The sequence below is a fragment of the Lutra lutra genome, chromosome 1 (assembly GCF_902655055.1).
Source record: "Lutra lutra chromosome 1, mLutLut1.2, whole genome shotgun sequence".
In the NCBI taxonomy this organism is placed as follows: domain Eukaryota; kingdom Metazoa; phylum Chordata; class Mammalia; order Carnivora; family Mustelidae; genus Lutra; species Lutra lutra.
Genome location: NC_062278.1, coordinates 221,185,045 through 221,210,488, shown reverse-complemented (window position 1 = coordinate 221,210,488; position 25,444 = coordinate 221,185,045). Strand labels below are relative to the sequence as shown.

General features: G+C 65.2%; 2 protein-coding genes across 3 annotated transcripts; both read left to right on the top strand.

Moving 5' to 3' along the window:
- The first annotated feature begins 573 nt into the window (after positions 1-573).
- On the top strand, positions 574-3,865 carry S1PR4 (sphingosine-1-phosphate receptor 4). The gene has a single exon (XM_047706931.1). It carries the CDS (start codon positions 669-671, stop codon positions 1,998-2,000), a length of 1,332 nt encoding a protein of 443 aa, XP_047562887.1. The 5' UTR covers positions 574-668; the 3' UTR covers positions 2,001-3,865.
- Positions 3,866-6,356: 2,491 nt separating this feature from the next.
- On the top strand, positions 6,357-23,382 carry NCLN (nicalin). Of its 2 annotated transcripts, none has more exons than XM_047706896.1 (15): positions 6,357-6,649; positions 10,889-11,079; positions 11,888-12,032; positions 12,800-12,894; positions 15,457-15,537; positions 17,391-17,494; positions 17,878-17,966; positions 18,050-18,189; positions 18,328-18,506; positions 19,826-19,913; positions 19,997-20,035; positions 20,117-20,277; positions 21,297-21,350; positions 21,437-21,515; positions 21,714-23,382. In XM_047706896.1, exons 1-15 carry the CDS (start codon positions 6,466-6,468, stop codon positions 21,771-21,773), a joined length of 1,689 nt encoding a protein of 562 aa, XP_047562852.1. In that variant the 5' UTR covers positions 6,357-6,465; the 3' UTR covers positions 21,774-23,382. The 2 variants fall into 2 exon arrangements, with proteins under 2 accessions (XP_047562852.1, XP_047562844.1); XM_047706888.1 differs by having other exon boundaries at positions 20,114-20,277.
- The last annotated feature ends 2,062 nt before the right edge of the window (positions 23,383-25,444 follow it).

Sequence of the window (25,444 nt, the reverse complement as noted above, 5' to 3'; positions counted from 1 at the left end):
CAGTCCTCAGCATCCCCAGATAGGCATGGGGGGAGTGAGTTCCCACTTTTTCTATGAGCCCCTCCCCCTCCAGAGGTGAGGGGTTGTCTTGAGCGGGGGGGGGGGGGGGGGGGGGGGGGGGGGGGGCTCTCTTGGGGGGGGTTGTCCACAGCAGCTCTGCTCCTAGCAGAACCAGGTCAGAGGCAGGGCAGGCCACCCCAGTAAGGAGGGTCCCAGCTGAGACCTACGTGGGTCCCTGTGCAGGTGTTTACCTCCGGCTGGAGACCGCTGGTACCAAGTATCCAGGCCTCAGCCTCCTTTTCTGAGCACAGACATGCAGCTGGTCCGTCCTGGGAATGAAACGGGAGGCACCTATGCCTCCAATGAGGTATCTGGGGGTGCTCGCGTGCATGCCGTCACTTAACACACTTATTAAGCACCTACTGTGTGCCAGGCAGGCTTGGAGTGGTCCAGGAGAGCAGCTGGGGCCTGGAGAGGGTGGTTTTGGGGGGCAAGGGAGTTGCCCAGCCCAAGGAAGGGTTGCAAGCGCCCCGGGGAGGGGCGACCCATTTCCCATCCCCACTGGTGCCCCCACCCCTCCCTGGGCTTTCCAGGACCACAAGGAGGCAGAGACACGGTCCCTTGGCAGGAGCCGGGTGGAGCCCGGGTGGGAGCCGCCGACCGTTAGGATGCCCCTCCCTGTCCGCGGCCTCACCCCCAGCCTGGGGGGTACCTTGAACATAACAGGAAATTCGAAACAACAGGAAACCAAGGCCAGGCAGGCGGCGGTCGGTGGCGGGTGGCTCCACCCTGCCCCGGGCCCCAGCCACCCCGGGGGCCTCAGTCTGCCCCAGGGGACCGCCATGAACAGCACGGGGTCCCCGCCAGGGGCCCCCGAGTCCTGCCAGCAGCTGGCGGCCAGCGGGCACAGCCGGCTCATCGTCCTGCACTACAACCACTCAGGCCGGTTGGCCGGGAGGGGGGGGCCCGAGGAGGCGAGCCTGGGGGTCCTGCGGGGGGTCTTCGTGGCCGTGAGCTGCCTGGTGGTGCTGGAGAACCTCGTGGTGCTGGTGGCCATCGCGACGCACATGCGCTCGCGGCGCTGGGTCTACTACTGCCTGGTCAACATCACGCTCAGCGACCTGCTCGCCGGCGTCGCCTACCTGGCCAACGTGCTGCTGTCGGGCGCGCGCACCTTCCACCTGCGCCCGGCGCACTGGTTCCTGCGCGAGGGGCTGCTCTTCACGGCGCTGGCCGCGTCCACCTTCAGCCTCCTGTTCACGGCCGCCGAGCGCTTCGCCACCATGGTGCGGCCGGTGGCCGAGCGCGGCGCCAGCAAGCGCGGCCGCGTGTACGGCCTCATCGGGCTGTGCTGGCTGCTGGCCGGCCTGCTGGGGCTGCTGCCGCTGCTGGGCTGGAACTGCGTGTGCGCCTTCGCGCGCTGCTCCAGCCTCCTGCCGCTCTACTCCAAGGCCTACATCCTCTTCTGCGTGGGCGTCTTCGCCTGCATCCTGGCGGCCGTCACCGCACTCTACGGGGCCATCTTCCGCGTGGTGCGCGCCAACGGCCAGAAGGCGCCGCGCTCACCGGCCCGCCGCAAGGCCCGCCGGCTGCTCAAGACGGTGCTCATGATCCTGGTGGCCTTCGTGCTGTGTTGGGGCCCGCTCTTCGGCTTGCTGCTGGCCGACGTGTTCAGCTCCACCGACTGGGCGCAGCAGTACCTGCGCGGCATGGACTGGATCCTGGCGCTGGCCGTGCTCAACTCCGCCGTGAACCCCGTCATCTACTCCTTCCGCAGCAGGGAGGTGTGCCAGGCCGTGCTGGTCTTCCTCTGCTGCGGCTGCCTCCGCCTGGGCCTGCGGGGCCCCCGGGACTGCCTGGCCCAGGTCGGCGAGGCCCACTCCGCAGCCTCCACCACGGACAGCTCGCTCAGGCCCCGCGACAGCTTTCGGGGCTCGCGGTCGCTCAGCTTCCGGATGCGAGAGCCCCTGACCAGCATCTCCAGCGTGCGGAGCGTCTGAGGGGGAGCGTGGGGGGCTCCCTGGGGGAGGCAGGAAAAAGGGCCCCCATTTGGCGGTGGGTCCCGAGGTCCCACGGTCCCCCTCACAGCGCCTGGGCCCACGGAGGCCTCCCTGGAGGAGGCGGCTGCTCGCGGGAACGGGGAGGGGTCTGGAGTGGGGGTGAGTGGGTTTGCGATGAACGCCCCCTCCCCCCACCCCAGCTCCCTTGTGATTCTGGGGAGTCTCAGTCCCTGCCCAGCCTCGGGGGCGGTGGGGCTGGACAGCCTGGCAACATGGAAGTTCAAAAACGGTTTGTCCCAGCCTCCCTCTTATTCACCTGTGGGCTTCAGGGGCGACGGTGTGGGGCCGTGGCTTGGCTGGACACGTGCAAGCACGGGGACCCGTGGCCAGGGGACTGTGAGTCTGTGGGGACTGGGGGTGTGGTTGTGCAGGGCAGCGGCAGGGTGTGGGTGAATGTGTGTTCGCGAGAGACAGAGAGAGAGAAAGGGAAAAGGAGAGAGGGAGGTGGGCACAGAGTGGGGTGTGTCTGTGTGTGCACAGGTGTGTGAGAGCTGCTGGGGGCTGCCAGGTGGGTCCCCGCCCCCTTGCTCACTTCCCCTTCCCCTTTCCCTCCCCCTTAGCTCATCTGGGGCCCCTGCGGCCTCTTCCCCATCTCTGGCCTCTGCCCTATCAGGGGCCCCATCTGGGGGCTGACAGAGTCGCAGCTGCCTGGCCCCCCTGGCCTCAGGGGATCTTGCCCACTCCTCTCCTGTTCCCTTTAGCACTAACTGCCTCAATCTCCCCTCCTGTGAAACGGGCCGATCGGGATCGATGGATCCCCATAGCCAGAGGCTGTGGGCACACACTCAGCGCTTGCCGTGGCACATGGTGTCCTGCATGTCTGACCAACTTCTGAGATGGTAGATGCTGTCCCCCTTGGGAGCCCCGGAGGCCGTGGTGTGCTTGACAAGTGGCCAGTGCGACTGTTGAGGTGAACTTTGAGTTTTGGTCACGCTTAAATGGCCCGTGGCACTCGTGGTGACCATACTGGATGGCACAGGGATGCACCCTGCACGCACAGCCACCTCTCCTGGTGGAAAGCTCGCTCTCTCTCCCTCCTTCCAGGCAAGCCAGTGCCTGTAAGTCTTGCCCGGTCTTGGGAGGCAGCACCTGGCCTGCCACTTAGGAACGGGACCACTCTTCTCTGAGCCTGGGCTTCTCTGTGTGACAAGGGGCGCGGCGGCCCGGAGCTGTTCGCCGTGCTGGCCGGTCCCACAGCCACAACCACGTGTGGCTGCTCACAACGCAGGAAAATGAAAAGAAATACAAAACACTCACCTTGGTGCATTGGTCAGCTGGAGGTGCCACATCTCAGAGCCATAGAACAGGTGACTGGACAGAAAAGGGTCCTCTCGCGGTCCTGGAGGCTGGAAGTCTGAAACCGAGGTGCCTGCGGGGCTGGTGCACCTGAAGTTCCGAGGTAGAGCCTGTCCCCCCCACTCTCCTGGATTCTGCGGGTGTCCTCGGAGGCTCGTGGCCCCGGGAAGTGCCGTCCCGATTGCTGCCTTCATGCCTTCATGTGGCGCCCTCCCTGGGTGTCTGTGCCCGAATGCCACCGTTCTAGAAGGATGCCAGGCCTACCCTAAGGAACTCCTTTTTAGCTTGATCACCTCATAAAGACTCTGTCTCCAAACCCCGTCCCATGTGGAGGATTTCAACATGTGAACTCTGAGGGGACATGGTCCGGCCCATAATGTTTAGTGACCTGGGCTTGCAACCACTGTCTCAGCTAGTGTAGACGAAGGACATGTCCATCATCCGAGAAGTTTGGATAAAGCTCCAAGCATGTGTTCAGGTGCACAATAAATTGGGATATTTTTATGTTTTCCTGATTCCTGTCATCATGTTATCCATGACAGCGCCAGGCAGGGCAGGGACTCGGTGGAATCGGGGGTCAGTGGAGCCTGGGCTACCCTGAAGTGCTCAGCCTGTGCTCTGGGCCTGTGTGCGCGGGCCCGGCTGCCCCCTCTGCTCTCACAGGCTCTCTTCTGAGTGAGCTGAACTATTTGCTGGGCCTGCCCAGCTGGGGGCCTTTGCACTTGCTTTGTTGTTCCCACCATAGTGCCCTGCCCGGCATGTCCCTACCCTCAGTCCTAACTTGCCTGTCCCCCACCCTTTCTTCGGGTCTGGCTTTAGCATCACCTCCTCCAGGAAGTCTTCCCTGATCTTCTCCTCCCGAGGTTTCTTCTCGGCTCGCACAGCTGCCTGCGCATCCCGTACTGATGGCAGCTGTGCTCACTTCTGGCCACTCCTCCATCTCTTCCCCTGGACTAGATGCTCCACGAGGATGGACACCATGGCAGTTTCTGGGTCATGACTGCAGCCAGAGCTCTGGGAGAACTGGACCCAACAGCATGCCTCCCTACAAGCCTTAGAAACCTCTTCCTCTCCTTCTTCCACTCCCCAGGCCCCCTCCCTGACAGCAGCACAACTGTCCCCAGAATCCTGACTCCTCCTGGTGGGACGGCTCCCATCGCTTCGGTATTAACTCGTTTCCTCCTCTGTAATCCGCTAGGAGGAAGATACCGCCATTAACTCCATTTTACAGATGGAGAGACTAAGAACCAGGGAGATTAGGTAACTGACCCAAGGTCACACAGCTAGGAAGGGGCAGCGCTGGGATTCAGCGCTGGCCGCGGCAGGCTGGTGACTTCTTCATCCCTGCCTATTAAGGATTCGTTGAATCTCTCCGCTCTCCAGACAGAAGAACTTGGACTCTGGGGAGGAGGAGGCACGAGCAGCTCTAGGGCCCGCACCCTGTTAGCTGAGCCAGGTCAGGCCCCTTTCTCGGGCTATCTCTGGGTGAGCGTGTGCAGACCTTGTGCGCTCATAGCCCGACCTAGAAGAACCTGTGCGCGGGCAGAAGGAACAGGTGTGAAGAGAACACGGGCCAGAATGAATTCTGGTCCTTCCCCACCCCGCCCCCTGCCCCCAGCCCTGCCAGGCCACCCCTGACTCCCCGGGCCCAGGAGCTCCCTGGGAGAGACAGGACTCGGAGGGGTGGGCTCACTTCTCCTTCATCTCCCTCACTCATTCACTTAACCACCACCTGTCAGGCTCTCCTCCATGCAGCGGTTGCGCCTATCCACAGCTTGCTACCTGCTCCCATAAAGGTCGCACTCTGCTGGGAGTGACAAGCAGCCAGAGGTCATTTCAGTAAGGGGTTAGCACTGCAGAGGGAGGGGAGGAGGGTGTGGGATTATTTGTCATCCTATGGACCAGCTGGGGAAACTGAGCTCTGAGAGGTGAAGCAATCTGCCCAAGGTCACACAGCCGGGGAGGGGGGAGGCACAGGGACCTGAATCCAAAATGCTGCGAGTCAGCGCCACCCCGCACCTGGGACAGAAGAGAGGCGGCCGTATTGGAGGCTGGACGTCAGCTCACCGGAGCTTTCGCGTCTTTCCATCGGGAGGAGGGGGTGTGCGTTACTGATGCTCCTTCAGACCCCTGCGCAGAACACAGCGGGTTCCTAGGGTTGCCAGATTCGAAAACAGAGGTTTGGGACCCCCAGTTAAATTTGCATTTCTGATGAGCAACGAAGTTTATTTTCTACTATACGTATGTCCCAAATACGAGTAAGCCTTAGGTATACACGGGTATAAGGAAGCCTATCACCAACCCCTTCCCCAACGCCACGCGCCAGACTACAAGTCCCATAACCCACCGCACCATCCCTTTAGGAAACGTCTATCATGATTTCTTTATTCTTCTTTCATTCATTCTTCTAAAAACGCTACAACCCACTCACTGCGTGCCAGGCCTCGCACTGGGTTCTGGGGATACACGAACGCAGGAAGCAGACAAAAATCTTTGCCCTCTTGGAGTTCAGCATCTACGTTCCTCAGGAGTTTTTAGGGATTTCTAACTTCGGCCAGGAAGACTACAGCTCCCATGAGCTCCTGCGCCGCGTCACAGGACTACAATTCCCAGGAGAGTACGCGCCCCAGGCTGGCCCCGCTCGGCTCTCATTCCAACTTCCTTCCGGGTCGCAAGGTTACGTCCTGACTCCACCTCTCGCGCACCAACCCCCCCCCCCCACCACAAAGACAGCTTTTGAGAAAGTTCCACTCCAAATAGTTGCCTTAAAGTCTCCGTATTTTTCTGACTCGCGTGTTACGTGAAACATCATCCTCAGGTTTAGCCATACGGTCCTTCACAACGTCCTCCACGGGGAAGTAAGCCAGCGGGCCTACACTCCCAGGAGGCTCCGCGCGCGCCCGGAGGACTACGACTCCCGGGAGGCAGCGCGGCGGGCGGGGCTGCCCATGGCGGTGCCCGCAGGACCCCGGAGGAGGCGCGGGCTGCCCGGAGCGGCGCCCGCAGGACCCCGGCGGCTACCCATGCTGAGGTGAGTCCGCGGGAGCCGCCGCCGCCGCCGCCGACCCGTGCCCGCCGCCGCCCTGCGCGGCCCCCGCCGCCGGCCAGGATGCTGGAAGAAGCGGGTGAAGTGCTGGAGAACATGCTGAAGGCGTCGTGCCTGCCGCTCGGCTTCATCGTCTTCCTGCCCGCCGTGCTGCTGCTCGTGGCGCCGCCGCTGCCCGCCGCCGACGCGGCGCACGAGTTCACCGTTTACCGCATGCAGCAGTACGACCTGCAGGGGCAGCCCTACGGTGCGTGCGGCCGGCCCCCGCGGGCCCCGGGACGCGCCGCGCCCGCCGGCCGGGCTGCAGCCCCGCCGAGTCCCGCCGAGCCGCGGCCGGCCCCGCCGAGTCACCTGCGTGCTTGCGCCCTGCGACGCGCCCGGCTCTCGGCGCCCCCGGCGCTGGCCCCCGCAGCCCCCGCCCCGGACAGGGCAGCGCGCCCCGGATCCCGTCGCTCGGACCCTCAGGCCACGCGCCCGCTCTGCTCCTGGACCCGGGCCTCGTCCCCTCTGTCTGATGCCCAGCCGGGCCAGAGGCGCACTGCCCAGGCCCTCTTCCCGCGCGCCACCGGCGTCCGTCCTCGCCGGGTCGTGCCCCCGAGCCCAGAGCTCCCCCTCGGCGAGCCCGGCTGGAGGCAAGCCTCCTCGCTTAGTTCCTGCCAGGCGGAGGCAGCCGGTGGGCAGGTCCTGCCAGCCCTGACCGTCCTCGGCCCCCAGGGGCACCCCGGGGCGTTCTCTTCAGTGCCAGTGTTCCGCGGCTGGGGGCTCAGAGCTCTGATCACTTACTGGGCCTGGCTCCCGCCGAGGCCCACCTTTCCAGGCTCCCTGCCCTCTGGGCCCAGCTCATGAGCCAGGCACCCATAGCCCCTTTCAGTCCCCGTGCCTGTGGGCTCCTGGGGGTCCTCGGACCCTGTGTGTCATCCTTTCCCTCGGTGCACACCCACCCCCCCTGGTCTCAGCCTCCGTCCGGGTCCCAGCGTGCTCGCTCTCCCCGGGAGTCCTGGATCATCTCTGGCCCTGGCTCTCCTCTCGCTCAGCCCCCACAGGCCTGGATCCAGCACAGATCCTTGCTGTCCCCTCCAGTCCCTTCTGCTGTTGAGGTCCTGATCCCAGCCACTGCGCCTGGATTCTGAGCGCCTGTAGCCGTATCTGGTGTTGGCGGACCTGCCGACCTCCGGCTTTTCTTCCAGCTTGCTGCCTCAGGTCCCTGCGAGAAGAGAGCCCCCTCCCCGGTCCTGGGTCTCCGCTCCGAGCCCATCTGCTCTTGGACTGGGCCCTCCTGCTAGAACATCTCAGGCTCAGCCTGAGCTCTGGATCCCCAGCCAAGTCCTTGGGGAGCCCCTCCAGGCCCCCCTGGAGGCAGGTCCAGACCTCCCCTCACATCCCTCCTCACCCCAAAGGCCGTTGCCGTTTAGAGCAGTGGTTGTCAACCCCGTGGTCGGTCATTGGGTGACGACTTCGTGGTTGTCACAAGTCAGGGGGTGGGTCCTGGCATTGAGTGGGTGGGAGCCAGGAATACCACTCATCACCGCACAGTGCCCAGGACACCCCCCACAGTGACCCACCCGGCCCTGCATGCCCGCAGCACCACGGGGCCGACCGTGGGTGAGTGATGCTCTTGGAGCCCCCGATGTCATGGGCCTGTTTTTACGGGGTGTTTCCCGTTCTCCTGGGTGAGGGTCTTTACCAGCGCCATGTGGTGGAACTTTCTGGGGTGGCAGATGTGTGCTAATGTGGAGCTGGCCGCCACAGGGGGCCCCTGGGCACTTGAGCTGTGGCTCGGGCAAGGCGGGATGGGGGGAGTTTTGAGTGCTGGATAGTTGTAATGAGCTGAAGTCGCCCGGTGTGGCTGGTGGCTGCCGTCCTGATCTAGACCTCTGTTGGTTTCCCAGAGGACTCTCCCTCCCCAAGGCCCAGGTCCGAGGACTTGAGATAACCATTTCTCTGGATCCAAGTTGGCTTCCGTACTGCTTTCTCTTCCTTGTTCTCCCTTCCCTGGGTCCGTTGTCCCCAACCCTGGGATGCCCTCCCTTTCCTTTCTGTGACTTGACATCTTCGCCTGCGCGCCCCCGTCCCTAGCTCCGAGCGAGAAGCCCAGGTGCAGCCTGTCTCGCGCGTGGCATCTGCGAAGACTTTGGGCTCTGGGGGTGAGCACAGGGCCTGGGGGTGGAGGCCCACCTGCCCCAGCCAAGGGCTGTCGATGGCCGGGCTCTCTGTGTGCAGCTCACACCTCCCGGCCCCCGGCCAGGCACAGCAGGCACATTCACCTGGGGAGAAGCCGAGGGGGTGCCGTTGCCTATGGGGGAGGTGGGTGGTTGGAGGCGGGGCCCCTAGTGGGGCTCAGGGGAGCCCGGGCCTCTCCTGGACGGCGTTGTCCCCGAGAGCAGCTCTGCTGGGTCATCGCGATTGCAATCTCCCCTCTGGGTGCCTGCAGGCTCCGCGCCTCCTGCTGCAACCCCTGCTCTGGGTCTCTCTTCTTTCCTAACTTCCTGTTCACTCCTCTTGAGAAATGCAGGCTGACTGGCTGCTGGGAAGGAAAGGCGTGTGCTCTGTGCCTCGGGGTGAGCGGGGCCGAGGGTAGTCGGCCAGGTGCAAGGCCGTGGGGCGTGACCTCAGCGCTCCCACCTCCCGCCCGACAGACTCTGGTCCTCCCAGGTGACCTGGCTGCACAGAGTGGCAGCTCCTCGCCGTCTCACCGGATCCCCTGGGCTAACACAGGGCCCCCCAGCACCTGCGTCCACCTCGTCCCCCCGTTGTTGTGAATAAAGTTTGCTGGCACATGGTTTGCAGAATAAAGCTTTACAGGCCACCGGTTGGCCTGCGTCTCAGGCTGTTGAGACCAAGCCCGTGTGGCCAGCAAGGCGAGAGAGTTGACCTTCTGGCCCTTGGTGGAGCCGCTCGCCACCCCTGCTCAGCTCTGGTCCTGTGGAGAGGAGCGGTGACTTCTGTCCCGGTGCCTGGTGCCCTCCCCTGTGGCGTCTGCCAAGCCTGCCTCTTCCTGTCTGGACGGGGCACAGGCTGCAGCTTTCCATCAGAGGGTCTCGGCCCTGAGGGGGCCCACGTCTACCCAGCTCTGCCCCACCCCCCTTGCCCTTCCCTGGCTTCCTCCCTCTGGACAACAGAGGCCGCATTCCGGCCCTGCAGGGGCACCCGGCAGAGGACACGCACAGTAGGCTCTACAGGTGGCCCTCCCTGTCCACACCCCCGGCTGATTGGGAGCGCCTCTGGGAGGCTGAGCTGCGCGACAGGTGCGCCCGGGGAGCGGCCTTCCCGGCATTCCAGGAGCTTCAAGGACGGCCTGAAGGTCTGCTGCCCTCTCCCTGCTCTGCCCTCCTGGGGCTCTCACTGCCACGGCCTCAATCAGAGAAAAGGCCCCTCGAGGGCTGGGAGGCGTAGAGGCGGGGACCACCCCCTCCAGCCCTGGGGCCCGTGGCCCACCCTTGCTCCCCCTGCTCCTGAGATGGCCTTCCCCTGCCCAGCCCCACACCACGGAAGCTGGCCTTCTCCCGCCTGCCTGGCACCTTCTTGGAAAGCAGAGGCGGGGACCTGAGGGGGCCCCTGGTGGCCTAGCGTAGGTCCTCATCTGTGTGGACGGGCGATGCCTCCCCCTACAGCCTTGACCTCCAGGACCGCCAGCCCGAGCTCCTCTCAGGGAGCGGGACCGCTTCTCTGCGTCTTTTGAGTGCTCGCTGTCCGCATCCCAAACTGCAGACCCTGTGGCGGGGGCGGGGGGCCGTGTCCGCCCCACAGGCCTCGGGGTTCACTTGTTTTGCGCATCCCGGGTCGGCCTGCAGCTTCTGAGGCATTTGGAGTCGTGGCTTACCTTTGCCGTTTGGGTGATCGGACGTCCAAGTGGGATTTCTGGCAGCATCCCAGCTGAGCGCTGGGACCCTGGGAGCTGGCCGCGCCCCCTTTCCCATCCACGAACGAGGACAGATAGCCCGGAGGGTCAGCCACGTGCCAGCGCCGGTGGGACGTGGTAGACGGCACAGCTCCTTGGTCCCGCGTCTAATGTCCGCGCTTGGGTGCCCTGTGTAGGGGGGAGATCCCTGCTGGCCTTCAGAAAGTCTGCACCGTCCTGGTTCTGAGTCCCCACTTCTCTTCGGGTGGGGGCGGGGTCTGATTCCCTGGGACTCCAGCTGGAGCTCTCCCTGATTTTCTGGAGCTTTCTTCAGCCGTGGGAAGAGAGGTGGGACGGGCCTTTGGATGCGGAGCAGGGGCTCCCACCGCGGTGATACTGTCCCAGAGGACCCTGGGTAATGTCTGGGGCCATCTGTGGTTGTCATACCAGGGAGAGCTCCGGCGGCACCGAGCACGTGGGGAATGCTGCCCGGACCCCCACAGGGCCCGGGGAGGGAGTCGCGACTCACCGGGGTTGGAGTGGACACCGCACCGCTAGGCAGTGAGGGGCTGGCCGTGGCGGACGTGGTGGTCTCCAGCTGGGGGTCCCGGCGCCCCACTGAGGGAGGCCCTCCCTGCCCTCCTTCAGGCACGCGGAACGCAGTGCTCAACACGGAGGCCCGCACCATCGACGCGGACGTGCTGAGCCGCCGCTGCGTGCTTATGCGGCTGCTGGACTTCTCCTACGGGCGGTACCAGAAGGCCCTGCGGCAGTCGGCCGGCGCCGTGGTCATCATCCTGCCGCGGGCCATGGCCGCCGTGCCCCAGGACGTCATCCGGGTGAGTGTCCGCTCCGCATGCGGCTGGAGGAAGAGCGCTGGGCTGGGCTGGGGGTCGGCGGGAGGCCCCGGGCGCGGCCCTTTGCCTCCTCTGCCCTCTGCCCTTCAGGAGGCGGGATGGTGCTGGCTCGCCTCCTGTCATCACCCCCTCCTGCCCAGACGGATCCTGTCCCCGAGGGTCACCGGGCCGTGTCTGGGCACATCTGTGCTCACAGGGATTGGGGAGCTCCTGGCATTCAGTGGATGGGGCTGGGGGCGCTGCTCTGTTCCCCCAGCACCCAGGACGCCCCACAGAGTGACCTGCCCGATGGCCACAGTGCCTGGGGCCGAGAGTGTCCTGACAGGACTCGGGAGACAGCTCGGATGAAGATGCTTTGGCAGACGAGCAGGTGTCGGGTGGTGGAGGGGACTTCACGCTCACCGCCATCCTGTTTGGTGCCGTGCACCTTGTGCCTACCCGTGGTGGGGGTCCCTGCCATCAGACCAGGGTGCCGGCGTCTGTCATCCGCCCACAGCGAAGGGTGTGACGGGCGGTGAGGCTGGGAGCAGCCCACAGGGACACCAGATCTGACCTCCCGACCTGCTTGCTCCCTGATGGGTCCTGCCCGGGGGCCCCGTGGGCATTGCCGCCTTACCCGTCCCTCCGTCCTTGTCCTCTTTGTACCCTCGGCCCCCCTTCCGTCCTGTTTTCCAGCACAATCCTGCCCTGTTGGCCAACTGCGGAGGAGGCGTGCCCGCACCCTGGGACAGGCCCCTGGGCAGCCTCTCCCCCAGCCTAGGAGCCCCCTGAACGGGTGTCTCTTCCACAGCAATTCATGGAGACCGAGCCGGAGATGCTGGCCATGGAGACCGTGGTCCCCGTCTACTTCGCTGTGGAGGACGAGGCCTTGCTGTCCATCTACGAGCAGACGCAGGCCGCGTCCGCCGCCCAGGGCTCTGCCTCTGCTGCCGAAGGTAGGCCTGGGCCGCAGGAGCGGGCGGGTTGTGGCCATGCCAGGCGGCTTCTGGGGCCCCGTCTCCCGGCGAGCACGTGGCGCGGTACCCAGCTGTGTGGGTCAGCGGGCTGGCCCCGGCCTGCCGCGCCCCCGTCTCTGGGTTGCAGCCAAGGCTGTGCAGTTTCCGGCCACCTGTCCCCCACAGCCGCTGATTCCGTGCGAACAGCAGCTTGAGAAACGCTCCTTTGGAGGGAGGGCTGTCCCGGCAGGCCTCTGGCTTGTCGAACCTGTGGGCGTCCAGTGGGTTTTGTCTGTTCTATCTGCTGAGGACAGGGCGTCCCCATCATGCTGGAGCCCATCGGGTGGGGCAGCCGTGTCCTTGGTGAGAGGAGGACACAGGTTTCTTCTGCTCCGGGGACCGGGGACGTCCATGAGCTTGGCGCAGGGACGGGTGGCTGTGGGGAATGAGCTAGCAGGAGTAGTCGAAGAAACGCCCCAGAAAAGACCCGCCTGATGCCCCATTTGCCCCCGTGCAAGTGGCGGGCAGCGCTCGGAGTCTCCCCTGCCGGCCGGCCTGGGGCTATGCGGTGGGCTCAGCAGCTCTCACTCCAGATGCCGGGCCCTTCCCCTGTGCGGTCTCAGGTTGTGCTCCAGGTCACGGGGTCGCTTCTGCATACAGTGGGGATTAGACCGGACCCCTACTGTCTGAGGCATGGGGGCCGCGGGGAGGCCAGCTCTGGCCCAGGAACCCCCAGCACGCGGCTGACCTCCCCCACCTGTCCTCAGTGCTGCTCCACACCGCCACGGCCAACGGCTTCCAGATGGTCACTAGCGGGGTGCAGAGCAAGGCCGTGAGTGACTGGCTCATCACCAGTGTGGAGGTGAGTGCCGGCCCTGCCTGCCACATGGAGACCCGGGGAGGGGGGCACCGGGCTTCCCGAGTTGACTCCCACGCCTCCCCCTGGGGGGCACTTCTGATCGGGAAATCGGGTCCAGTCTCCCACCACCCCCCGCCGCACATCAAGCCTCCTTGTCCTGCCTCAGGGCCTTTGCACCGGTGGTCCCTGCCTTGCAGAGAGGTCTCCCTCACACGGGGGCTGCCCCTTCTCGTCATGTTACAGCGTCCCCAGTGTTGCATTCCTAGAAGCCCTCAGAACTTTCTGGGGCCGCACACCCTGTTGTTCAGAGCTCTGCTGATGTGGGAGGGAGCCGAGCTCTGGGTGGGGAAGTGGCTGGTTCAAGCCGCAAACATGAAGGAGTCGAGCCCGTCCTCACGCCCAGTGGTGGTGTAAGCAAGTGCTGAGGGCAGAGGCGCCCCCAACTCTGCCGCTCTCTCTCCCTCATGCACCTGGGGTGGGGGGCGGACGGCAGGCCGGCGGTGGGGTGCGCCCTGGGCAGGGGAGGGCGAGGAGTGGAGAACCGTGAGGTGGGCAGTGTCTGCTCCGAGGTGTCGTTGCATCTGTCGTGTCTGCACACTGGTGAGGGGTCTCCCCGGCCATGAAGGCACAGGGCTAGGGGGCGAGGGGCGAGTGCTCGGTGGCAGCCCGCCAGCCTGCTCGTGCCCGTGTGCCCCGAGTCTGGAGCGGGGGCAGCCTCCCCTGTGGGAGCACTGCAGGCAAGGCCTTTGCACACACCTGGGGCCGGAGCCCTGCGCTGGCGCGCTGGACCTGCTGTGGCTTCACTTTCTCCTGAGTGATGGTCCCACCCGACCCGTCAGGAAGCCGCGCTTCATCAGTTTCTTTCCCGTCAGCCCGAGTGCCAGAGGCGCTGAGACCGCACATCGCAGCCTCTGTCGTGTCCTTGGAGCCTAACCAGGGTTCTGGAGCACGGGAGACCCTCCGCGACCACGCGTCAGGGAACGTGCAGGACCCCAGGCCCAGTGGCTTACGCTGGATGGTGCCCGGCTGCCCTGCCCCCACCTGGTGTCGGCGTGTAGGCGCAGGTGGGACTTGGGCAGACCCAGGCTCGCAGCCGCCACCTCCCTGTCCAGGACTAAGTGAGTCCGCCTCTCCGTGAGCGCCTTCTGAGCCCCGCTGTGTGCAGGCGGCGGCAGCGGGCAAGGTGCCCTCCTTCCGTGAAGGCCTCACTGGCAGGTGGGGAGGTCTGAGGGCAGCAAATGGGCACTTAGACACAGCGGAGAAGGGCTCTGGCAGGACAGTAGGTGCCGTCGCCTAGTGGCCCCGTCCTGCGTGTGCAGGGGCCCTCGGGGACGTCCAGGCTGCAGGCCTATGGCAGCGAGGACCGTGCCCGGCCCAGGATGCCCCGGGCTGCCCTGCACAGACCGGGTACAGGAGGAGGGCGGGCGGGTCAGTGCAGCTGGATGGGCCCATCCAGGATGTGGGGAGGCCGCTGCAGCATCTACGCAGTCAGTGAAACTCAGAGGAATCCTTCTCTTCCCCCTGTGTGAGGGATTGTGGCGGTTTGGGCAGAGAAGGCCCCAGTGACCAGAGGCCTTGTAGTCAGGCTCCCGAAGGTCGGGCCGAGCCGCAGCTGGCCTGGTCGGCTAGAGTCAGTAGCAGCCGGAGCCGGCCTGGCTCCAGGGGGCCTCCTCGCCACGAGAGAGTCTGTGTCAGCTGCCAGCCAGGCTGCCTTGGTGTTTACTTTTGGAAACCCCTGCACCGCCCTGAGCCCTTTGCCCCTTTGCCATACCTGCTGTTTGCACGCAGGTGGGGGTGCTCGGCTGGCCCCCTGCTCCTCTGCGCCCCATCGGGCCACCCAGCCAGCCCTAGCCTCGGCCCATCTGTTGGGAAAGGGGCCCCGAGCCCCTAGAGGCAGCGGCGTGGCCCCGGTCTGGCGCGTCCACAGTCTCGCGCTAGGACCCGCAGCCAGCATGTGCCCCCGGGTCTCCGGCGGCGGGGAGAGATGCCAGCGACACCTTCCATCCGACACGGCCAAGGCCTTCGCAGAGCTCGCCCTCTGATGGGAGACTCAGGAAACGGCCTCAGCCGTGTGCCCGCACAGACCCCTGGGCTGCGCTGTGGGACCCCCTCTCTGCACCCCGCGAGTAGCTCTCAGGGGAGGCGTGGAGGCCGAGGAGTTGCTGACGGAAGGTCGTTCTCGCTTGTCCCGCACGTGATTTTAGCGAGGGCCAGTCCCTATGTGAAGAGACTCCAGCCGGGCCGTGGGCGCCGGGACCTGGGCTGTGGCCGCGTCCCATACTGGCACCTTGCCTCACCTGCAGAGCTCTCCCACCAGCACCCCCGGTGGCCTGGGGCTCGGTCCTGAAGGACGGGCTGGGCTCCGGGTGGGGCAGCAGGCTATGGCCCTCTTGACCATTTCTGCAAATAAAATGTTAGGGACACGTGGGCACAGCCGTTTATTCACGTATTGTCCATGACAGCTCGCAGAGTCGGAAGTACTGCCCTACCTGTGAGTGTGGCCTGGGCTGTTTCTGGCCGTTGGGGCCCCGGCCAGCAGCCCCTTCACAGACTGTGTCTCCGCAGGGGCGGCTGACTGGGCTAGGCGGAGAAGACCTTCCGACCATCGTCATTGTGGCCCACTACGATGCCTTCGGAGTGGCCCCTGTACGTATGCGTGCGCTCCCCCTCCCCGTGCTGCTCTGGCCGAACCTCGGAGGGGCCGGGTGTTCTCCTGAAGCAGAAACAGGCTAATCTGAGGCAGCTCCCGTGGCCGGAGTCCCACGGCCGATAGGTGGTCGGGCCACAGATCGAGACCAGGTGTCCCTGTCCGTCCCCAGGCCCAGGTGCGGGGATGTACCGAGAGGACCCCATAGCCCAGCAGATAGTCGTCCCCACGGCCGTGGTTTATACAGACAGAGAACAGGAGGCAAAATGAGCTCAGGGTGGGGCCGTGGGGGGCGGGGGTGGGGACACCAGAGCTCTCTCTCGGGGTGTCCCACAGGACATGCTTAGTTCCCACCAAACGAGACAGGACTGTGCGTGTGTGCTGTGGTCTCCGGGGGCTGGCAGAGACCCAGCGCTGGGTTCTCTTCAGGGTTGGTCTTGCGGGCCCGTCTGCCCAACTTGGGGAGGGGAGCAGGCGCTCAGCCCGAACCTCGCATCTGCACAGACGGTCCAGGGACACGAGCCCCCCAGCAGCGAGGCTGGCCAGAGCCCACAGTCTGGTTCCAGATACCGCGGAGGGCCAGCCTCGCGAACCCGCCTCCCCCGGGCCATGCTCTCAGAGCCCCCACCACGGCGAGGTCAGGGCTCACGCCAGAGTGTGAACGGTGTCTGCTCTTCCTCAGGCAGGTCTTGCTTTGGAAGAAAAACCACCTGAGCAAAGAGGTTGCCAATAGTGGCCTGAGGTCCTGACCAGGGGACCCACAGTGCGGCTGTCCCAAGCGCTACCCCGCCTGTGAGGCCAGGGCCTCAGCGGTCCGCCCAGAAGGCTCAGCCCGGTCTTCCTCTCCCTCCCACCCGACCAGCAGCCCTTTGAGATGATTTGTCCCAATTTCCTCCCCCTACCACAGAGTGTTTTTACTTATTTCCGAGATGGAATTCACGTAACGATTTTTTTTTTTTAAGATTTTATTTATTTGACAGACAGAGATCACACGTAGGCAGAGAGGCAGGCAGAGAGGCAGGCAGAGAGAGAGGGGGAAGCAGGCTCCCGGCTGAGCAGAGAGCCCGATGCGGGGCTCGATCCCAGGACCCTGGGATCATGGCCTCAGCCGAAGGCAGAAACTTTAACCCACTGAGCCACCCAGGTGCCCTGTAATATTTAAATTGTTCTTTTAAAACTGCGTAGTTTAGTGGGACACTCACAGAGTTGTGCAACCATGGTCACTGACTTCCCGAAGATTCCATCTCCCCTGAACGAAGCCCTGTCCCCATCAGAAGCCACACCGCATCCGCGGTCCCCTTCCTGTCCGTGGAGGAGCCTGGTCGGGGTGTGTCACACGTGTGGACTCACACCCCGTGTGGCCTCCTGTCTGGTTCCCCCCCATGCACATCGTGTCGTCTTCTGTCCCTGAATTTCAATACTGTCGATGTATGATATATGGGCGTGTGGACCGTGACCTTGGGAGGGTTCCAAGGTCCCCTTACCACGTGGTTGGGCACGTTGCTTCCGATCGTAGGAGCTGGATGGGTCTGGGTCTGCCCAGTGGAGGGAACCCGCTCCGACCCCCCTCGCGGTGGTATGGGCGTGCCACACTCCTGGGGCAGGTGCTGACTCCAGACGGAGGTGGCCCCCCTGGGCTCCAGGGCCCTGAGGCAGAGTGCTGGGGAGTGAGCAGGAGAGCTGGAAGGGCCCAGGCCCCGGGGGCTCAGCCCTGCAGACATGGGGTACCGTCCTCCTGGGGGTGGGAGCGGAGCCGAGAGCCATCCGGGACCTGCTCTGGCTGCTGCTATGGGGACCACGAGGTGCTGGGCAGGACCTGGGGCTCACCGCTGGCCTTGTCTCCCACCCGCAGTGGCTGTCGCACGGTGCAGACTCCAACGGGAGCGGCATCTCTGTGCTGCTGGAGCTCGCCCGCCTCTTCTCCAGGCTCTACACCTACAAGCGCACGCACGCGGCGTACGGCCGGCGGGAGGGGCTGCTGGGAGGGCGGGTTGCTGCGTGTGGGGGTCGTGCACCTGGGAGTAACAGGGTCTGTGCTGAGGCCTCCTCCCCCATTGGCCTGGAGCTGAGCCCTAACCAGATCCTGTCCCGCAGGCCCACAGGGTCCTGTCTGGGGGTGTCTGTGGTCGCCACCCTGGGGGCACTCCTGGCTCCTGGCTTCGAGGGAGTGGGGGGCGGGGGTGCGGCCCCACCCCCCAGAGAGTCAGCCATGCTGGGATGGGGAGACCCTGCTCTGGGGACTGGTCAGGATTCAGTACCTGGGGGGGACCGCCTGCTCGCCGGGGTCGTGGTCCTGGTCCCTCTCCTTCACCACCGACCCCCTGCTGCCCCCACGCCAGGTACAACCTTCTGTTCTTTGCTTCTGGAGGAGGCAAGTTCAACTACCAGGGCACGAAGCGGTGGCTGGAGGACAACCTGGACCACACGGGTGAGTGGCCCCCGGGGGAGCTGGGGAGACGGGGTGCCGGGTTCCTTGCTCCCCGCCTGTCCCAACCATCTGCCGCCCCGCAGACTCCAGTCTGCTCCAGGACAACGTGGCCTTCGTGCTGTGCCTGGACACTGTGGGCCGCGGGGACAGGCTGCACCTGCACGTGTCCAAGCCGCCGCGGGAGGGGACGCTGCAGCACGCCTTCCTGCGCGAGCTGGAGGCGGTAGGTGCCTTCCCGTTGCAGCTTGGCCCAGGGCCGCGGTGGGATCCAGGGCTTGGACACTCCCGGCTATCGGCCCCGTGGGCTGAGCCGGGGTAGGACCGCGGGGCCGGGCGCCAGTCTGACCGCCCCCACACGCAGGTGGCTGCCCACCAGTTCCCGGAGGTCCGGTTCTCCATGGTGCACAAGAAGATTAACCTGGCGGAGGACATCCTGGCCTGGGAGCACGAGCGCTTCGCCATCCGCCGGCTGCCCGCCTTCACCCTGTCCCACCTGGAGAGCCACCGCGACGGCCAGCGCAGCAGCATCATGGACGTGAGGTGAGCGCAGCCCCAGGGCCTCCCCGCTGTCTGCCACCACGGGTGATCTCTGCGGGGCCGCACGTGGACAGGCACCTGGAAGGAACAGACCTGGAATGTGGGTGGTCGGGAGGGCGGCGGGCCTGAGCCCGGTGACAGGGGAGCTGGGGTCGGGTTCCTGAGCCCCCCCTTATTAGGGACGGGGGGCACGTGGGAGTGGTTTGAGGTCTTCTGGCCCCCACACGTGATATCCAGACCCCACCTGTGACCCTCAGACGCCGAGCATTGTGGTCTGCCCTGTGGCTCGGAGGCTGTGGTTCCTGGGCCTTCACACGGCCACGCGGAGGCCTGGAGAGTGGTGCCCCGTCTCCTCACACCTCCTCGGAGCCCTCCCCACCTCTCCTTCCTCGCTCTCGTCAAGATGCTGGGCTTCTCTGGCTTCTGCCAGTGGAGGGTTTCATTTCCCATCCTTGTCTCCCAGTGGTGTGTCAGCGCTCCGCAGGGCCAGGGTTTCTGGTGGCCGTGGGGCTGGGTGTGGGCCGGTCTGGCCACATGCCCTCGCTGGCCAGCCTTGGGCCTGGCCCAGCTGCTGGCCGTGTGTCTGCTGGGGGGTGAGCAGCTGGGCCTGCAGGAGGCGGCCCAGAGAGAGAGCAGGTGTGGGCAAGGCTGTGGCTGTTCCTGGGGCATCAGGGAGGCTTGCTGGAGGAGGTGATGCCGGAGCTGAGGGGCATGGGCCCGGAGAAGGGCGTTCGAGGGTGGAGGGAATGAGAGCCGAGGAGAGTGCTCCCCTGGCTCCCCCTGGCAGCCCAGCACCCCCACCTGCTCCCGTCAGCAGCCGGCGGCCAGCTCTGTTCTGCACCCAAGCCCCTTTTCCGGGTCTGCGTGTCGCCAGCTATACTGGGTGTCTCCTGGCCTGTGGTCCCCCAGTCTTTGCTCCCGTGGTCACAGATGGTCTCCCCCTTTCGCATGAGGACATCCGCCATCCCATGTGGAGCTGTGCTCTGGCACTCGCCGCGTCCGCAGACGCCCGGCTTCCAAATCAGGCCCCGTGCCTGGGTTCTGGGTGGGGGTGAGAGTGGGTAATGCCGTTCGCCCCCCGCGGCATCACCTCAGCCCTGCCTGCGACAACAGTGGACGGGGGTCCCCCAGCCACCCCCACATCTGCGGCGAGGAAACAGGCCCAGGGCCGCGGTCCTTCAGGCAGACACGGGGCGGGCGCCCCCCGAGCAGGCCGTGGCCCGTCTCCTGTTGTCGTTGGAGACACAGCTGTGCTCTTCCGGTGAGCTTGGCGGGTGCGGGTTCCAGATGCCCACACCTGTTTTTCCCACGTCTGTGCTAAGGTCCCGGGTCGACTCCAAGACACTGACCCGCAACACCAGGCTCATCGCGGAGGCCCTGACCCGCGTCATCTACAACCTGACAGAGAAGGTGAGACGCCCCCCCGCGCCCCCCGGCTCCGACGCCCCCCTGCCCGCAGGTCGGACTCAGGGCCGCCCCTCCTCTCTCCACAGGGGACCCCCCCAGACATGCCGGTCTTCACGGAGCAGATGGTAACGGCGGGGGCCGGGTGGTGCGGGGCGGCAGGGTCGGTGGGGGGGTGGTTCCCGTGACCTCGGGCCCCCCCGCAGCAGATCCAGCAGGAGCAGCTGGACTCGGTGATGGACTGGCTCACCGACCAGCCGCGGGCCGCGCAGCTGGTGGACAAGGACGGCACGTTCCTCAGCACGCTCGAGCACTACCTTAGCCGCTACCTGAAGGAGGTCAAGCCACACCACATCAAGGCTGACAAGCGGTGAGTCCGCCGCTGCCCCCACCAGCGCCCTGTGGCTGCGTGGCCGCCCCCCCTGCAGGGGCGAGGTCGAGCCAGTGAAAGCAGAGGACGAAGAGTAAAACGGAAAGTATGGGGATCCGATTAAACGGGAGTTCCACGGAAATGTGTGTGTTCTTAGTATAAGTATATGTCGTGTAGTATTTGGGATATACTTACGCCAGGAGCCAGTTCTTCTTCATCTGAAATCCACACGTAACCAACGTCCTGCATTTCATCGGGTAGCTCTAAACCACCCGCTCTCTGCTCCTTCTGTGCCCGGGTCCCTCATCTGGCCTATGCCCCTCCCACCACGGGCCGAGCTAGCGCCGCAGGGCCTCGTGGTAGGGCGGGAACCTGCAGGTGTGCACAGGTGGGAGATAGCCCACACTGCTTGGGGCCCCTTGCTGGCCTTCTGCCTTCTCCCTACTCATGGTGTGCCTGGGAGTCCGGGCTCTCAGACAGAAGAAACTGAGGTTCAGAGTGGACCCCCAGCTGTGGAGCCAGGGTCTCTGATGCCTAGACGCTGACCATCTCTCCTTGGTAATAACGTTCTGTGGACCACTAGACTCTCACACAGTGACTCTAGTCCTTTTTTTTTTTTTTTAAGATTTTATTTGTTTCGAGAGGAGAGTGTACACATACACGGTAGGGAGGGGCAAAGTAGAGGGAGAGAGAATCTCAAGCAGACACCACACTGAGCACGGAGCCTGACGCAGGGCTCGATCTCACAACCCTGAGATCGTGACCTGAGCAGAAACCAAGAGTCGGACACCCAACTGACTGAGCCACCCCGGCGACCCCTATTCCATTTTTAACGAGTACAATTTGACACCCGAAAAAAGCAACAGGGAGTAGAGGCCAGTCCTTGCCCCAGGAGGGTCCGCGTGGCCTCGTGCGTGCACACACACGGGCACGCGCACGGCCTCCTGCTCCTGGGCTGGTGGGACTTCTGGGGGCTGCGGGAGGCCGCGGGGCACCGGGTGAGTGCGCTGTCTCCGCAGGGACCCCGAGTTCGTCTTCTATGACCAGCTGAAGCAGGTGATGAACGCCTACAGGTGAGTGGTGCCCCCGGTCACGGCCCAGGGCATGTGGTCCAGCGGCAGACCCTCCCCCGACTCTCCGGTGCCACGCTTCCCCCCAGGGTCAAGCCCGCCATCTTTGACCTGCTCCTGGCCGTCTGCATCGGCGCCTACCTCGGGATGGCCTACACGGCGGTCCAGGTGAGCACTGCTGAGTAGAGGCTCAGGTGGGAGGCAGGGCCCCTACGGTGGGTGGACCAGGCCGGGCAAGTCCTCGGCCCTGACCCTGCCTAGAAGCAGACGACCCCCGGTGGCACTCGGGCCTTCCTCGCGGTGGCGGAGCTCCGACCTCACGATGGCGGTGCCCCGGCCTCACGGGAGCCTCCCCGCTGTCCCCAGCACTTCGACCTCCTGTACAAAACAGTCCAGAGACTGCTCGTGAAGGCCAAGACACAGTGACGTGGCCCCTTGCCGGCGCCGAGCCCCTGCCTGCCGCCCCTCCCTGCTCCTGGCTGGCAGGAGGGCAGGGCTGCACCCCGGGCTCCGCGGCCGAAGCCCTGAATTACAGAGCTTTTCTGTGTTGCTCTTGAGGACCTGGGGGTTCTTTCTCTTTTTTGTCCTTGAACTCCCTCGGAGGAGCTTTTGTCGGAGGGCCCAGGGCCGGGCCTTGGACTTGGGGACAAGTATGTGGATGAGCTCCCGGCCCCGCTGCCCCTGATCAGGGCTCGCTGGCCGTGGGATGGCCAAGGAGATGCCCCCGCACGTCCTCCACGTCCCTCCTCTTGGCCGTGATGCTGAGTGGGAACCGCAGGCTGCAGGACAGGGGGCCGCCTTCGCTGGCCCCGGTCTGCCCGCCACCCCGCCCCAATCCCGCTCTGGTGACGCGGGTGCTCGTCCTGTCTGAAGAAGGACCCCCAGGTTCTGGCCCCTCTCTTGGAAGCCTCGCGTTTCCCCACACTGGCCTGGGCCGAGGGCAGCCGCCTCAGGGTACGGCCTTGGAACGGGACTCCCTTGAGCCCCAGTGGATGCTGGTGCCCTGAAGACCCGCGGCCTCCCTGGTCCGGCTCCCACGCCGTTCGCCTTCGCGTGTGCTTCTCACCGCCTGCTGCCCCTGCCCCGCCGGGCCCTGGGGGGCTGGGGCCTGTCCCCCAGGAACCTGGGTACCTTCAGAGCCCCTGGGGCAGGAGGCGGCCGTGGAGGAGAGAGAAGGCCTATCCCCCTCTGCCCCTTACCTCGGGCTCGCTGGGCCTCTGCCACCTCATCCACAGAAAGGAGGGTATGTTCTGGGCCCCCAGGAGGGTGTCCAGGCTGGGGGTCAAGGGAGACCCTGTGCTGGAGAAGGTGCAGCTGCGGGCCCCACAGGGCTGCCCTTCCCGGGGCCTGGGACCTGGGGAGGAAGGTCCAGGCCTGAACCCCACAAGTCAGGCTCCTTGGAAGGGAAGGGGTGCGGAGGGGGCGTCGAGCGCTGCTGAGACTGATCTCAGGGAGACCCAGGCGAACGAACGGATTCATTAGCAATATAATCAATTAGGTGTTCTGTGCCGGGGGGGTTCAGGGTGAGGGAGAAGGAGGTTGGGCCCCTGCCTGAGCCTCCAGGGAGGCCTTCACAGAGGCTGTGGAGGAGCAGGGGGACTAGATCCCCCCGTGTGTCCCCGGCCAGCCCCCAGAAGCCAGCTCACTGCGGGGGACAGACTCCAGGGGGCTGCGTCTCTGCCTCTGTCCTGAGCCTCCTGCCTTTGGCAAGCCCCATCCTCCCTGGTAGGGCTGCATCCCAGCCCCCCCAGGCCCCCCAGGCCAGGAGAGTGGCGGGCATGGGAGCCACAGCCTTTCCTGCCTGTGCCACTTTGCCCTGCTGGGTGGCCTGTCTTCCCCCAGACTGTTTACTGAGTGCCCAGCCAGCCCGGCCACCTCTGGGGGGCAGGACGCGGGGACTGGTGTAGGCTCGTTGTCTCCCGTGCAGGCGGGCCGCTGGCGAGTGGGTGTCCTTCCTCCCAGGGCGGGTCATCGGCTCCAGCTGGTTGTGGGATGCACTTGAACGATCAGAAAATAAAGCCATATCGAACGATGAGCCTCACGTGTCCTGTCTGGGGGCTGGTGCTCAGGACTTGGCTGTTCCCACCCCCTCCTGCTCCCCAGCTGCCAGATGGGGGTGCAGACCAGCTCGTCGTCCCCTGGGACCGCGCCGGGCCACAGACAGGGTGTGGAGGCCAGAAGTTGGGGGGGTCAGGGAGCGGGCAGGCCTGCTTCCTTCCGAGACCATGGGGGGTTCTGCTCGGGGCGCACTCGGCTCCCACCTCCGCCTCCACGTTCTGCGGGGCAGGCTCTCTCGTTCTTGTTGTTAGGGACCCCAGGCATGGTGTCGGGGCCCACCTGTGGACAGCACTGAGTCCTTTCGACTCATCGCACCTGCAGACCCTTCTTCCTGGTCAGGTCACGCGCTGATGTTCTGGCGGACGTGGACTTGGGGGAATGCTTTCCACCCAGGAGGGGGTCAGCAGGCTGTGCAAAGGCCCGCCCCAGCCCCAAACCAGGCTCCAGGGAGGTCATGGCCAGGGTGCGGTCACTCGAGGTTGGTGGAGGGGGTGTCCGGCCCCGGGTCTCTGCTCCAGGCCTGGGAGCCCCCATTGCCTGCCCGCTGCACGGGAGGACCCCATCTGGGGCTTACCCCTCTCGGGGTCACCCTGATCTGTCAGTCCTCCGACAGTGTCCGTGTGTCCAGCTCTGTGACACTCAGAAGAAGGAAAGGTCTGTCCTCGGTGCTTACGTTCTGGGTGCGGGGGAGGACAGACCATGCATGGTCTCAGGGTTTGCTGGGGTTTTGGAGGGGCGGTGGGGAGATCCCGGAGTTGAGCTGTGTGACGCTCCCCCTGCGGGGTGCTCACGGGCGCCCTCCGGTGGCCGCCACAGGGAGGACGTGGGTGACAGCGCTGCAGGCTGAGGGACGGGCTGGCCGCTGAGGGGAGGGGGGCAGGCTCTGCATTCCCAGAGCGCGCTGGGTGACCAAGGAGCACGGGCTGGGGGCCTGGAGCAGGGCTGCTTGGGATCCCCCGCCCCCAGGGTCACAGCCACCTCTTCTCAGGCCATCTCCCTTCTGACCCCCTGGGCTGGAAGGCGGCCTCGGCCCCCGCGTCAGCCCCCTGCGTCAAACTCCTCAAGTTGCGGAGGAAAACCAGCCGAGATCTGCTCGTGTTGCGGTACACAGAGGTTTCCTTTAGACCCAGAAAGTTCCCCTGACTGACAAACACCAGGAAAACAAGCCACCGGTGACCCCGGCTGGGGTTTTTCCGTGTGGCTGCTCGGCGCCAGTGGGTGTGCAGGATCTCTCATGTTGAGAATAGGGTCCCGTGTGGGTTCTGGGTACGGTTGAGCCTTAGCACAGGCTGTCGAAGCCGCAGTCCACCTTCGCCGTGGCACGAGCCACCGGTCGGCCCGTGTGTAGTTACCTGCCAGGTCCCTGAAGCGAGCCGGAGGGAGTGACCAAACCAGTCAGGAGGACGAAACCGTCCCCGGGCCGTCCTGTAAAAGGTCCGCGGCAGGTGGCCCCACGCCGTCCAAACCCATGTTTGGACCGAGACGGCGTTTTGCAGGCGAGGGGCGTGTCGCGAGAGGCATGGTGTGAGGGTGTCCTGCGAGCACACGCAATCCCGTCAACACCCCGGGGTGGGGAACGGCCCAGTCACGCTCGAACAGTTGCCTCGCTGCCCTTTGCCTCCCCTGCCCCATGCCAGGGGCCATGCTGGGCCTGGGGATATGTGGGGGGCCACACTGTCCACTGGGGAAGACGGGGAACAAGTGAAAACAGATGGGGTGTGGGCATTGAGACTCCTGGCCCAGTCACGCTCGAACAGTTGCCTCGCTGCCCTTTGCCTCCCCTGCCCCATGCCAGGGGCCATGCTGGGCCTGGGGATATGTGGGGGGCCACACTGTCCACTGGGGAAGATGGGGAACAAGTGAAAACAGATGGGGTGTGGGCATTGAGACTCCTTCAGGAGGCTTTTGAGTGAAATTGGAATGATAGGGATTAAGCCATGTGGAAATTAGGGATAGAGGTCTAGGCATTGGGCATAGCCTGTGCAAAGGCCCCGGGGCAGGACCGTGCCTCGTGGGTGTAGCTGGAGCCAAGTGAGCTG